The sequence below is a fragment of the Capricornis sumatraensis genome, chromosome 18, assembly GCF_032405125.1.
Source record: "Capricornis sumatraensis isolate serow.1 chromosome 18, serow.2, whole genome shotgun sequence".
Lineage (NCBI taxonomy): Eukaryota > Metazoa > Chordata > Mammalia > Artiodactyla > Bovidae > Capricornis > Capricornis sumatraensis.
Window position 1 is genome coordinate 31606965 of NC_091086.1, and position 14311 is coordinate 31621275.

At 44.7% G+C, this 14311-nt stretch overlaps 1 protein-coding gene across 2 annotated transcripts in view; it reads left to right on the forward strand.

Annotated features, from left to right (window-relative positions):
* Positions 1–654: 654 nt before the first annotated feature.
* Positions 655–14311, forward strand: part of ARL15 (ARF like GTPase 15) — a 466036-nt gene continuing 452379 nt past the window's right edge. For both annotated transcript variants that reach the window (XM_068990589.1, XM_068990590.1), the window contains exon 1: positions 655–715. In XM_068990589.1, coding sequence (XP_068846690.1) covers positions 668–715 — 48 coding nt within the window. In that variant the 5' untranslated portion in view covers positions 655–667. The remainder of the gene's footprint in view (positions 716–14311) is intronic.

Below are 14311 nucleotides of genomic sequence, written 5' to 3' on the forward strand. Positions count from 1 at the left end.
AGGACATCAGGCTGGACCTGTCCACCTTCGCTTCACATTCTGAAAATGGGGAGGGGCCGCCCCCGAGTCACAGGCTTGCCTGTTCAGAGTACCTTCTTACACATTCCAGTCATCCCAGCTGTGCAGTCTCGAGGCCACAGGGCCTTCGGGAAATCGCTCCGGAGAGGGGCATTAAGTGGCTTCTACGCCTCCCACGTTTCAGCGCGAGCTTCCTACTGGGGGATGGAAGGAGACACTAAGCTCTACTCCTATGGAACACTGTTCGGTTCCGATTTACCCAACTCGGAGGCCACGGAAGCACACGGAACGCCGGCGACAACAGCACCGGTTGATTTTCCGCTCTTCCCGGCTCGTTCTTCCGCCCGCGCAGCCCTAGCCCCCGCCCCTCCGCCCTCCTCACAGGAACCAGCGCCCCGGCCGCTCCCGCGCTTCTCCCCTGCCACCCGCAGTGGCCTGCCTTTTATAGACGCCACAACCAATGAACGCTCTCCTTTCCTTCTGCCCGCCTGCCCGGCCAATCGCCGCGCCCCTTGTGTAATCTTCGGCTCCTCGACTTCTCTCGGTTATTTTCGTTGTTGCTGGCTTTTTCAGGGGCTGCTTGCTCGCAGCCAGAGACGCTGCTTTTTTTTCCGGGTTCGGAGCCGTTCCGGATGCTTTAGGCTGTCGGATGTCTGATCTCCGGATAAGTGAGGCGTTTCTGTACATGGATTATCTGGTAGGTGCGGGGCAGGGGTGGCGTGTCGCCCCTCGGACCTCAACGTGCCCGATGTCCCTCCGCCTGGAGGAACAGCCTTTTTGCTTTCTTTCTTTGGGATGGGATGCCTTTGGGGTTCTTTCTCCCGAAGCCAGCTCTGGAGCTGTGCCGGGACTCAGAGGGGTGGCAGCTGAGGCCGTGGGACCGCAGCTCCCAGGGAGTGGTGGAACTGACAGGTAAAGGTGCGGCCCGGGCCAGCGGTTCTGTGGGACGAGGGGCGCACGGGCGCTCCCCGAGAAATGGGGCCGCGGCGGCGGGGCGTCTTTTGCCTGTGGTCGGTTCTTTGCTTCTCTCTGCACTCCTGCAGAGGACTTTCTTTCCCAGGAAGCAGGAGTTTTCCCCTCTGCCTTTAGCAGAACTCCAGGTACTATTAAAGAGCCATAACCGGAATGGCTTACTAAGTGCCCGGCAGCTCCGGTCATTTGGTTGTTATTAGATCTCTAAAGCTATGACCTCGGTCGCCGCGAGGTTTTAAAAGCACATTACCATATAGTAGACGGGACTAAACTACATCGAAGCCTGGGCAGAAAGGACTGGCTAGCAGGCATTGCCTCGCCGTCCCTGCCGTGGATGCTTGTTTCTTACCCGGTGCACAGATTGGACCCTGTTTGTGCTTTTTAGGCCAGGCTTGTGCTGAGAAGTTTAGGTGGGAAAAGTGTCAGCTCAATGTTGGGGCTGAACATTACTTTAAAAATGCACTTGATTTATGTATGTATAATTATGCAAAATACCGCATATTGTTCGAGAAATTATTTCCCCAGAGGTGCATGTTTGTGTTCACGCGGATCCTCATTAATGTTGGCTGTGTTCAATCCTAAACAATTACCAGGTTTACCTTTTTGTCTAGAACCCCTGTTGCAATGCAGAGTTGAAGTAAACGGTAAAGACATTGACCGTCCTGTCATCTTGTTGAACACATGCTGTTCAACAAGCATGTTGGTTTCTGCCTGCAGATTGGCCTGGCAGAGATTTGCCAGTGCCTTCTAGGAATTACACTAATGCTGTATACTAAGAAAGACTGTGAATGCGTTCATAGTCAAGAAACGCTGGACAAGGACTGGTTTTGTAATGCTATCTTGTATTTGGGCTTATTTCCCCTAAATCTTCCTGGTTTGATGGGCTTGTGGGGAGGGGTGGTGAGTGCAGTTAATACATGACCTTGTGGATCGAGGGGAGTCAAAAACTGAATTCAAATTCTGTTTTCTTCCTTTGTTGATGTCAGTAACTTCCTCTGTCTTTGTGATAAAGGGACATTAGGTGCCCACAGTGTAGCCAGTTAAGGAGGTTATCTGATTGGGGGTTCTTTAAAATGTAAAGTGCTATGTGGGGTAAGAGAGTTGTCAGATGTTTCTTAAAGACTATTTTCTGAAATAAGTAACTGGTTATTTTGTAGCTTGTTTCATACAGTACTATGGTTTTGTCTTGCAGTTTGCCCGAATTAAAGCCAAAGTTTGTTGAGGATGATTATGGAATTGGAAAGGGCAGCCTTACCTATACTAATGAAAGCTGATTTTGAATGCTTAGTTAAGTGGTTCCTAAAAAGGAACTTGCTCTTTTATTTGCTGAGTGAGTTTTAAAGTTGCAAATTGCATTGTAAACCTGTCTTTGAGGTGCCAAACCCACTACAGCAGTTAGTGAGGGAAAACAATTGGAAAACTCTGGTTAATTACTCAGGTTAATTTCCTGATGGGGAATGCTTGTGGTGCTCTAGATGACCTGAAAAGCAGCTTTCTTCCTGAATTTCCTAAATTATGTGTCAAAACCAATGGGCCCCAAATCTGACATGGCTTTTTTTTGTTTTACCTGCCACGCCTGCATATACCCTATGCATTTCTGTTTAAAAAAAATCATTATTTTGTCACCTTAGCTATGCTTTTTTAAAAATTCACAAGTGTAGTGAAAAAGTCCCGTAAAAATCACTTGGCTAATCACTGGTAGTGAGGGAAAAACTCTTAAAGGAAATAAGTCAGTTCTGATGAGTGTGTCAAGTATCCGCTGTGAAAAGACTTAAGGAAATCCTTAAACATTAAAGGAAAAAGCCTCTGCAGGTGGTCTTCTGTGTTTACATTTTACTTAGTTCTCAGAGAAAATGATGTTCCACACATCATTCCTCTTGCCTTTCAGATGGACTCATTTGCTTTTCCATAGTTTTTATGTGGTGTTTATTAAAAACCAGTTTCTGAAAAGTGAAAATCAATTTTGTTGATTATCATCTTATTTTAAAAATCAGTTCCCAAGTTCTTTTACGTACCTTCCAGAGAAAATACACTCCTTTCATTTCTAGTTTGACCCTTCAGATTTTGCTGAGCTTGTGGACTAGAGTAAGTGCCCTGTCCATGCACTTGACAGGGATAGTGTGTATGCCATCTTTTCTTCTCTTTTCTTTTTAATCGGTGTTTGACTTTCTTCTTATTGCTGCTGGAAGAAGAGGGAGCTGTGTGTGTATGCATTGTCCATTGTTCTTTGGGCTGGATGGCATCACTTAACCTTTTTTAATTGCAGGACAGTGGAAGGAAGATAAATGAGAGAAAGAGGTGCTTTCAATAAGACTGTGAATATTAAAGCAGAGGATAAAACTCTCTGATCTTAGAGGCTACTGTTGATTTCTTAACTTGAAGGAAATGCTATAAATTAGAGGTGACAGATAAAGTGAAGCCCAGGGATAGTGCCTTTCTATTTAGAATAAAGTTTTGATAGATGTCAGTTTAGGGAACTACAATAATGGTAATTTATGTATCCTCAGTAATTTCATGTATCACCCTGTACCCTATCTTTATTTGTTGAATGAATATGAGAGAGAAGGGACAGCTTTTCTCTCCAGCTTCTAAAGTAAGACAAGATAACATCTGTTTGGATTAGGTGTTTTACTCTGCGGAATGCAGAATGTATCTTTTACTCTTAACTTTAAGATTATCAAGGTATTTGTTTTGCCTGGGTGGCCATTTAAAAATAAAAATCTTGGTTTTCCAGTATTTAAATATAAAAATCTCAGTATTGACAGGCCATATACCTTTTTCCCATTTTAGGAATGGGTTTTAAATGCCATGTTCACACCTGTCCGGTCTGTAGGTGAAGATTCTGTTGCTGTTCCAGTGGGCAGTACCAGCATCTTCCTGTTTCTCTTCTGACAGGTAGAACTAGTAAGACAGTGTGTGGAACTTTCTGAATAAGGAGAAAATAGTTACGCTATAATGGAAAACGTGTCTACCAGGTTTTCCTGGAAGGTTGGACAAAATCAACTTCTAGATTCCTCTCGGTTTAATATTCTTTACATCCGGATTCATGTTGATTGGCTTGAATTTTACCTCTTCCCCCCCTTCTGCCATCAAAATAACATCAATAAAATTTGGTATGTTTTGTGTAATGCCAGTGATGATTACATGGGATGATGGAGGGAGGGTGTTTTATAAACAGCATGTTGCTTTTCAGATGTAGAATGTTAATATACTGTGGTTATGTTACTCATATTATTCTTATGCCCCCTGTAGAATGACTGTGACTGCCCAGTTTTAAAGATTGGGCTACCTTTAAATTAGTCTCAGTATTTGGAGAGATTTAATGTCATCAGCAAGCAGGAAGTTACAAGACTTCCTTGAGGATTGTTTACTACCTATAAAAAAATAAAATATGTTCCTTAATCCATCTAACAAATGTTTATGGGACCCCTGCTTTGTGCATGACCCTGAAAGTCATGGAGGATGAGCCCCCACTGGGATCGCCTTGGTTGTGGGACTGGGGGGTTGTGGGTGGCTCTGCAGGAACCTGCGGCAGTGGACAGATAGGTAGGCAGGTGGGGGAAGAGGCAGCCTGTGATGTGCTCCTTGGCTCTCTGTAGGTTATCTCTGTGTGTTTCTTTGTTTCATTGTGAACTGAAGTGCAAAGCTGGGCCTGAAAATGTGATATCTGAAAGTGCTTCTTTGGCTGCTAATTATCAGATAATGATCATTTCACCTGTATGTTGGGTTTGGGATCTAATAAGGCCAGTGTTCTAGGTTTCTTTTTCTGTATAGGTTGGTGAACCTGGCCTAGTTTCTTGGTCACAGGCTAAACCTGTCGTATAAAAATTTGTGTGTCAATAGGGAAGATCAGGTGAAAGAAGATCGATGGATCAGCACAAACCCATCACCATTTGCAGAATACAAACCAAATAATCAACCATCCAAGAACAGAAGCTCTTGATGTATGGATACACAGAACTCTGAGGTTCTACCAAGTTGTAAATGAGCCTATTCTAAAAGAGGAGTGAAGGCACAGTTATGACTTTATCTGATGTTCCGTGGTCTTAGAAGTGTGTTGCTTTTTAACTGTGAATGACTATGAACAGTATAACTTAAGTGTTCTATGTTTGAAGTGATAATATAGGCCATATATTTTTAATCTTAACTGCAGCTGGATTAGTCAGTCACATAGTTGTTCTTTTATTAATAAATCATAAGATAAAAAGAGAACACAATAACTGGTTCTTTTAGCAAAAAAGTTTCAAAAATATCCAGACCATGAGGCAGAAACTGCGATATAAGGCAGTAGCTCTGGTTCTCAACTGTCTGTGGTTCCAGGCTTGTAGCATGAATCCCAAGAGAGCACACATGGGGATGATTCGTGTCCTCTGGGAGCTTGCATTCTGAAGGATGCCTAAGCTGTGTGCTTGCAGGCATGCTGAAGGTGGGGGGAGTTAAGCATAGGTATTATGAGGATAAAATAGTTGTTACCGTTTATTGAGCCCATACTGTGGTGCCAGATAATGTAAATGCTTTCCACACGTAATGCATTAAACCAAGGCTGAAAGAGGTTTTGTAATTTCCCCAAGTTCACACAGCTAACAAGTAATAGAGCTGGGACTGTGGTCCCAGAACCTTCCTTCTTCACTACCTTCCTTCCAGCTTGGTGTTAAAGCTATTGGAATGCAGTTGAAGATTTTACAATGTATTTCATGTAATTACCATGTTACTTCTCCAGTCAAGAAACCAGGGGCCAGGAGCAGGCTGGTCGCTGTTCCGCTGTGCTCAAAGACTTGTCTCTGCTAAATGCCTGTTAAAAGGAAGGCTGGATAGAAAGAGAACTGTGTCGTGTCCTGAGCCTTCCACCCCGTGATGTCCTGACTCTGGGCACCTAGGTGACCTTCACCATCTAATGTTTTATCAAATAACCACACGTGGGTTTCCAGGCAACCTTGGTACTCCGCTCCCTAGTGTCACTTCAAGGACACCTTCAGAGTCACAAGCCCCAGTCGTCTTTTTGAAGAGGTCCCTGAGACTCAAGATCTATTTGGCAGTTTATTTGAAATCTGCTGTGCTCCTTAAATAAGTGCTGCCTGTAAAGTGGGGCTTTGCCTAGCAGACATTAGGCCCAAGTGGCCTTTTGCTTATGAGTTTCTGTTGGGCAGAGTCTCCTGATGCTAAAGGGTTTGCTTTTGAGGAAGAAAAGATTTTCAGAGGAAATTTGGTAACTGCATTTTGGTTAACAAATGCTGATACTTCTCACAAATTGAGTTAAAAATGGGCTTTTATTTTGGAGCCTGTGGCCTCCTTACTTATGCTGTGGCTCTTCCCCTGGCATCTCCCCAAGTGCTTCTGGTGTTTGGTTGAATCTGAAAAACTCAGTTCTTGTTGACCCTTGTTTCTGAGTATCAGCAAAGTGAACACATTTGCTTCTGGCAGGATTGGCTTCATGGGCATGTGGCTCAGAAGGGCCCCCATGCTTGGCTGAACGCTCTGTGGTTGCCATCTTAAAACTCTGAAGTTTGGGCGCTTTGCAGATGTTTTCGTTATCTGAATCTGTAACTTGTATCAGTGCAGGGTCCCTTACTATCTTGATTATCCTTTTATCACTAGAATTGAGTCTGATGCAGGGTGAATACGGAACTATATATCATGTACTGTGCAGAGTGTTTTTACCTGCATTACCCTATTTAATCCTTCCAGCAGTCCTGTTGACTAGATACTGGGAACTTAAGGCTCTATGAGGTGGAGCAATGGCTGGGATCATGTAACTGAATGTCAGGGCTAGGGTACCAGCTAACTTGGGGATTCCAAGCCCATGCATGTAAGCATTATTCAGTACTGCTGTAACTGGTAATAATTAATAGTTAAGAGGATGAGTGAGAGGGGCCATGATTCAGACACAGGACTGGAAATTGAGAGGTTACTTAATTGCTGCCGTCACCTGTGAGAAGCCCCCCTGGGAACTCAGTGACAGCTGTGCTGCAGTTGAGGAAGTACACGTGTCAGTACCTTCAGGTGAGAGACTTTGCTTACCTCTTGCACCCTCCTGCCCCGCCGACCCCCTGGTGCACAAGCATGCACTGCACTTTGGTTCACAGCCAGATGCACATGATTTTGCAGGAACATCTCATTTATCAGACCTCTTTGTACCCAGATTTGCTGGGAATGATTCTGACTTCTGGATTGCTTCTCTCTGGGTCAGGGACTTCGACCCTAGCAATTGTGGCCATGTCTCCCCCAGAGGGATTCCCGAGAGTTCTTTTTGCACAGAGAGAGAGCAGCTTCTCCAGGCTCTCTGGTGGAGCAGTTGACAGTCTGGAGCCATCCCAGGACCATTGGTTGAGGTGCAAAAGGCCTGCACTTGTTCCTTGATCAGTCTGTACATGGAGTCAGGAGCTAAAGTAAAATACAATTCTTTCACAGTTTTACCTTAAATAAATGCAAATGTTCAGAAAAGTACAGAAAATGAGAACGCACTTCTGTGTACCTATCTCCCCAGTTAAAGCTGTTAGTATTTTGCCATTTTAACTTCAAAATGCTGGATGCTTTTTAAAACAAGAAGCTTTAAGGTGAAAGCCTTCTGCTCTCCCGTGCTTTCTTCATCCTTCTCCATGGTGACAACTACCCCAAAGGAAGTAGGCACTGTTCTCATGTGTGGGTTTTTTTGTTGTTGTTGCATTTTTATTATATTTGCATATATGTGTAAATAATATGGTATTCTTTGTGGTTAATAATTTTAACAAAATTGTAACATAGCACCTTATTGTCTTGAAACTTGCTTTATTTCTGTAATGTTTTTCAGTTCAGTTCAGTCGCTCAGTCGTGTCTGACTCTTTGCGACCCCATGAATCGCAGCACACCAGGCCTCCCTGTCCATCACCAACTCCCAGAGTTCACTCAGACTCACGTCCATCGAGTCAGTGATGCCATCCAGCCATCTCATCCTCTGTCGTCCTCTTCTCCTCCTGCCCCCAATCCCTCCTAGCATCAGAGTCTTTTCCAGTGAGTCAACTCTTCACATGAGGTGGCCAAAGTACTGGAGCTTCAGCTTTAGCATCATTCCTTCCAAAGAAATCCCAGGGCTGATCTCCTTTAGAATGGACTGGTTGGATCTCCTTGCAGTCCAAGGGCCTCTCAAGAGTCTTCTCCAACACCACAGTTCAAAAGCATCAATTCTTCGGCGCTCAGCCTTCTTCACAGTCCAACTCTCACATCCATACATGACTACTGGAAAAACCATAGCCTTGACTAGACGGACCTTAGTTGGCAAAGTAATGTCTCTGCTTTTGAATATGCTATCTAGGTTGGTCATAACTTTTCTTCCAAGGAGTAAGCGCCTTTTAATTTCATGGCTGCAGTCCCCATCTGCAGTGATTTTGGAGCCCAAAAAAATAAAGTCTGACACTGTTTCCACTGTTTCCCCATCTATTCCCCATGAAGTGGTGGGACCGGATGCCATGATCTTCGTTTTCTGAATGTTGAGCTTTAAGCCAACTTTTTCACTCTCCTCTTTCACTTTCATCAAGAGGCTTTTTAGCTCCTCTTCACTTTCTGCCATAAGGGTGGTGTCATCTGCATATCTGAGGTTATTGATATTTCTCCTGGCAATCTTGATTTCAGCTTGTGTTTCTTCCAGCCCAGCGTTTCTCATGATGTTTTCTGCATTTAAGTTAAATAAGCAGGGTGACAATATACAGCCTTGACAGACTCCTTTTCCTATTTGGAACCAGTCTGTTGTTTCATGTCCAGTTCTAACCGTTGCTTCCTGACCTGCGTACAGATTTCTGAAGAGGCAGGTCAGGTGGTCTGGTATTCCCATCTCTCTCAATATTTTCCACAGTTTATTGTGATCCACACAGTCAAAGGCTTTGGCATAGTCATTGAAGCAGAAATAGATGTTTTTCTGGAACTCTCTTGCTTTTTCCATGATCCAGCGGATGTTGGCAATTTGATCTCTGGTTCCTCTGCCTTTTCTAAAACCAGCTTGAACATCTGGAATTTCACGGTTCACGTATTGCTGAAACCTGGCTTGGAGAATTTTGAGCATTACTTTACTAGCATGTGAGATGAGTGCAATTGTGTGGTAGTTTGAGCATTCTTTGGCATTGCCTTTCTTTGGAATTGGAATGAAAACTGACCTTTTCCAGTCCTGTGGCCACTGTTGAATTTTCCAAATTTGTTGGCATATTGAGTGCAGCACTTTCACAGCATCATCTTTCAGAATTTGAAATAGCTCGACCAGAATTCCATCACCTCCACTCGCTTTGTTCGTAGTGATGCTAAGGCCTACTTGACTTCACATTCCAGGATGTCTGGCTCTAGATGAGTGATCACACCATCATGATTATCTGGGTCGTGAAGATCTTTTTCGTACAGTTCTTGTGTGTATTCTTGCCACCTCTTCTTAATATCTTCTGCTTCTGTTAGGTCCATACTATTTCTGTCCTTTATCGAGCCCATCTTTGCATGAAATGTTCCCTTGGTATCTCTAATTTTCTTGAAGAGATCTCTAGTCTTTCCCATTCTATTGTTTTCCTCTGTTTCTTTGCATTGATCGCTGAAGAAGGCTTTCTTATCTCTTCTTGCTATTCTTTGGAACTCTGCATTCAGATGCTTATATCTTTCCTTTTCTTGTCTTTTTTTTGTTTCTCTTCTTTAGGTTTACTAAATACTGCCAAACATTTTCCAAAGTACTTTTACCACTTAGACTTATACCAGTAGTGTAAAAGGTCCAGTTATTTCGTATCCTCACCAATAGTCTTTACTTTGTCAGTCATTTATTTATTTTGATGAATGTGTACCCCAAAGAAATTTAAAGTTGCCCAGAGCTACTTCCATGTATTCAGGCATGAGAACAATATAATATAGGAGGATCATAAGGCAGATTTTTCTTTTAATTTGAAGAAATTAATTGGCCATATTCTTCGGTTGTGTGATTTCACTTGAAAACCCTGTCTTGCTGAGGAGGTGCTGTGGAGGTCAGTTGACCTGGTAGAAATTCCTGCTTTGCAAGCAACTCAGTGTACGGTTTGGGCAAACCAGTCAATGTCACTGCCTTCAGTTTCTTCATCTATAAAGAGGTGGGATTAATTAGATATCTAAAGTGTTTCTTTTATTTCAAAGTTTTCCTCCATCATCTTGTATGGGTCTTGGAATAGCTATCTGTTTTTCCATTCTTTCTAATTCTTTAAGTGAGTGATCATAAATTTGCCTTTACATAATTATCATTTATTCAGGCAGCTCTGTTTTTATAAGCCTTTTGTATTTTGGTAATGTTCTGGGCACTAGGGATATATAAGTGAATAAGCCATTAGCTTGTCCTCAGAGAACTCATACTCTTGTAGAGATGAAAACTAAGCAATGATGTTTTGGAGTGGCATATTCTACTCAGAGGGAAATACATGTTACTAATAGAGTATATGAAAGGGAGTCTCAACCTGGACTTGAGGGCCAAAGCGAGCTTTTCAGAGGAGTCATTTTTAATCTGCAGCATTGAAGTTGAGGAGTGTTGGCCCAGTGACAGGCAGGGCCAGGGCCAGGTGGAAGGAACAGCATGTGCAGGGAGTTGGGGGTGAGTAACCCTATTGCTTTAAGGAACTCCCAGGGCTCGGTGTGGCTGGAGCAGAGTCAGGAACAGTTGGGTACACTTTGTTGCAGAGTCCACCTAGGGTCACATCGTGGGAACCTTAAAAGTTTGCCTAGGGTGACATGGTCAGGTCAGGTGGCAGTGTGGACAAGCGCTGGAAAGGGCAGCGGATGGGAGGCAGAAGCCTCGTGTGGAAGATGCTATACTGATTCAGGAGTGAGATGATGGTATTCACAGCCAGAGAGAGGCTGGAAGGATGCAGAAAAGTAGATGGATTTAGGTAACATCTGTGAATTGCCAGGATTTTGTAACTGACTGTAGAAGATGAGAACAAAGGAGATTGTAGGGATAATTTTCAGATTTTTGATTTGAACATTGTCCTGGTTATCTATTACTGAGTAACAAACCACCTTAAAACAGTGGCTTAATAACAGTCATTTTTTAAACTCATGAATCTGGAGGTGAATTGGGTTCAGTTAGCCTGTTCTTGCTCAGGATTCCTTATAAAGTTACCATCAGATGGTGGCTGGGCGCATCTCAAGACTTCTTAGAATGCTGGTCTGGCAACATGCAAATCTGGGGGATTGGAAAAGGTAGACTCCTGGGGCATCTCTCTTCATGTATCTTTCTACATTAGGCCCCAAGGAGCTGCACTGCCTCCATCCAGATTGAAGGCTCACAGAGTACATGTATCAGGAGAAACTGGTGGAAGCTACTGGTCTTTCCAACCTGGCCTCAGCAGTTGTGCAGCATCACTTATGTGGCACTTGTTCATCAAGGCAGTCACAAGGGCAGGAAACAGGCACCACCTCTCGGTGGTGGGAAGTCGAAGGATTTATGGGCATGTTTCAGAACCACCGTAGACATCACGGAGGCAAAATGGGTCATGGACTGTGGCAGGTGACCCCTGAAGGAACAGCACGTGGAAAGGCAAGTGAAGGCTTTGAGTTCAGAGTTTGTACTGCTTGTGGGAAGTCCAAGTTGAGATTCAGTGTCAGAATCTGAATTACGTGGGAGCTTAGAGGTGAGCTTTGGATGAGTTAAAAGCAGTATGTAACATTATTGTTACTTGCTGTGTGTGTGTGCGCGCTCAGTCATGTCTAACTCTTTGCAACCCCATGAATTGCGTAGCCCGCCAGACTCCTCAGTCTGTGCGCTTTTCCAGGCAAAAATCCTGGAGTGGGTAGCCATTTCTTACTCCAGGGGCTCTTTGTGACCCAGGGATCAAACCTGCATCTGTTGCGTCTCCTGTATAGGCAGGCAGATTTTTTTACCACTAGCACCAACTGGAAATCCATATATATGTGTGTGTAACTATATTATTAAATTATCATTGTGAGGCACAGTGTTAAGTATCTTTCATGCATGATTTATTGCTTTTATCCTTTTAGAGATTGGAAACTGAGACTTAGAGAAATTATGTCATGCCTGCAATGTGGTGGAGCCAGAATATGAACCCAGGTCTTACTAATGTCTGACCTCACATCCTTAACCGTTTGATGGTAACTGAAGCCATGGCCACGTCTGAGCTCACGCAGGGAGGGTTGCGCTCAGTATGGAAGGGAGAACCTGAGGAAGTCTAGTGTCTCTCTCAGGGCCGGTACATATTAGGCACGTGGTTTTTGTGGGATCAGCCAAAGGAAAGGAATCTTGAGAGAGAAAGAGAGCTGCAAGGTTGGGAGAAAACCTGCAGAGTGTTGCATCTCACAGGCTGAGAAGGGAGACTTTCCAGGAGAAGGAAGTAGCCAATTGTGTTTCCCATGGCCCAGAGATCATGGAAGAAGATGGCTGCATGGTGACCTTGGCCAGAGGCTCTCAGAGGCCCAGTGGGAAGTGAGGAAACGACACCGCTGCAGTCAAGGCTGTCTGGAAATTTCACTGTGAATGAGAAGAAGGCTCAGGCTGGAACTGGAAGGCGACTAGGGACATCGAGGGACAGTTTTCCTTTCTAAAGGGGGCTGAACTTGAGATGGTTAAATGCTGATGAAGTGGAACGTGAGGTCGTCTTGCTGAGTGTGACTGAAATATGGTTGCCTAGGGGTTGGAGCTGAAGTAGCTGCAATGAAAGACCAGGGCATTGAGGACCAGGTCACACATGCATTGGTTGTGGTGTGGAGGCCATGATCCAACAATGACAAAAATCTGATGTCTATGGTACTTTTGTTTTTTTCTCTTCCAGACTTTGTCTGGAAAGGAAGGTTTCAAGAAGGTGGACAGTTAGATTAATAAAAGTTGGGCTTTTTCCAGGGTGAGTTACTGGGTGGATAATGGAATAGAGGAAATTTAGGACAGGGGCAAGAGGTTGGTGGAAATGATAGACCACTGTGAGCTCCAAGTTAGTGGAAAGGAAGGAAGGGTGAGTAGAGGATGCGAGGATGGGTGGTGCTGATGGGACTGAACAATAGGTGTAATTTGGAATAACTTCAGAAAACGGAGAGAGAAAAATCATTGCGGGAGACGATAAGGTATATGAATTTAATTTTGCAGACATAGAGTGGTTTTTGGAGAGAAGGCTCCAGTGTGTGACTGTGGTTGGCCTCGGGAAAGATGGGGAGCTTAGGAAGCAGAAGAGGAAATGTGAGAGAAGGCTCCAGTGTGTGACTGGTTGGCCTTGGGAAAGATGGGGAGCTTAGGAAGCAGAAGAGGAAATGTGCCCCAAGGTGCTGGGTAGCGCGCCCTTGTGGGTGACCAAGTCGATAGGACTTGGGCTAGAGCAAGAGGCTGAGGCAGATTCAGAAATCCTCCGTGAAAGAGGGGAAGGTTGGCCAATGTCCTTGACAAGGAAAGGCGGATAGCACTAGATGTTGAGCTCATTGCCCTGAGTCTTGAAAGGAGCAGGGGAGAAGGAGGGCTCTGGAGATCCTCCAGGGTGACCTCCAGAGACTGCGTTAGGCCATAGGGGGCACTTAGGAAGCCTTTGTGGGTGTAGAGGAGTTTTTGTTTCATTGTTGAGTACGGCAGGTTCTGAGCTGCATTGCCTGCCAGGCTCCTCCGCTGTAGACTTGGCAAGTTGCTTAACTTCTCATTGTCTCATTTTCCTCCTCTGTAAAGTGGGATAGTAAGAGTAACTACCTCTTGGGTTGGTTGTGAGCATTAACTAAAATAGCACAAGTACTCTAGAGCAGTGCCTGACATCTCTTTCTCTGCCAGCGCCCCCCTCCCTGCACCCCCCCAACCTACCCCCCCCCGCCCCCCACCCACCCACCTTACTGTTGTCCTAGCACCAATACAGAAAACCTCTTCAGTGTTATATATTGGCAGGCACTTTCTAAGGGCCCTGTGAGGTAGGTGTCATCTCTATTTTTCAGATGTTAAAACTGAGACATGGAAAGGTTAAGCAACTTGTTGACGGAAATACAGCTAGGAAGTGGCAAAGTTAAGCTTTGAACCCAGGAAGCCCTCCCTTTTAACCAATACTGCACAATTAATGCATATTAACTACCCCACCATCCTGACTTCTACCACCGCCCCCTGAACCACCCCCTGTACCAACACCACCGTGTCAAGAGGGCTCTGTGGAGAGGCTGGCGAGGGACTGGACGTGGGAGAGGTTGGATTGCTGGAGAGGAGGCGCAGAGCCTCCGCAGAGCGTGGGGTAAAAATAACTGGAACATGGAAGATGGTGGAATCGGGTGGATGTTTTCCCTGAATAATTTGATGTAGCAGCTCCCTGGTCAGGCAGATGGGAGATAGTGGGCCTAAGCTGGTTGTGCTGCAAGGAGGGAGTCCTTGTTCAAATACACACATAGC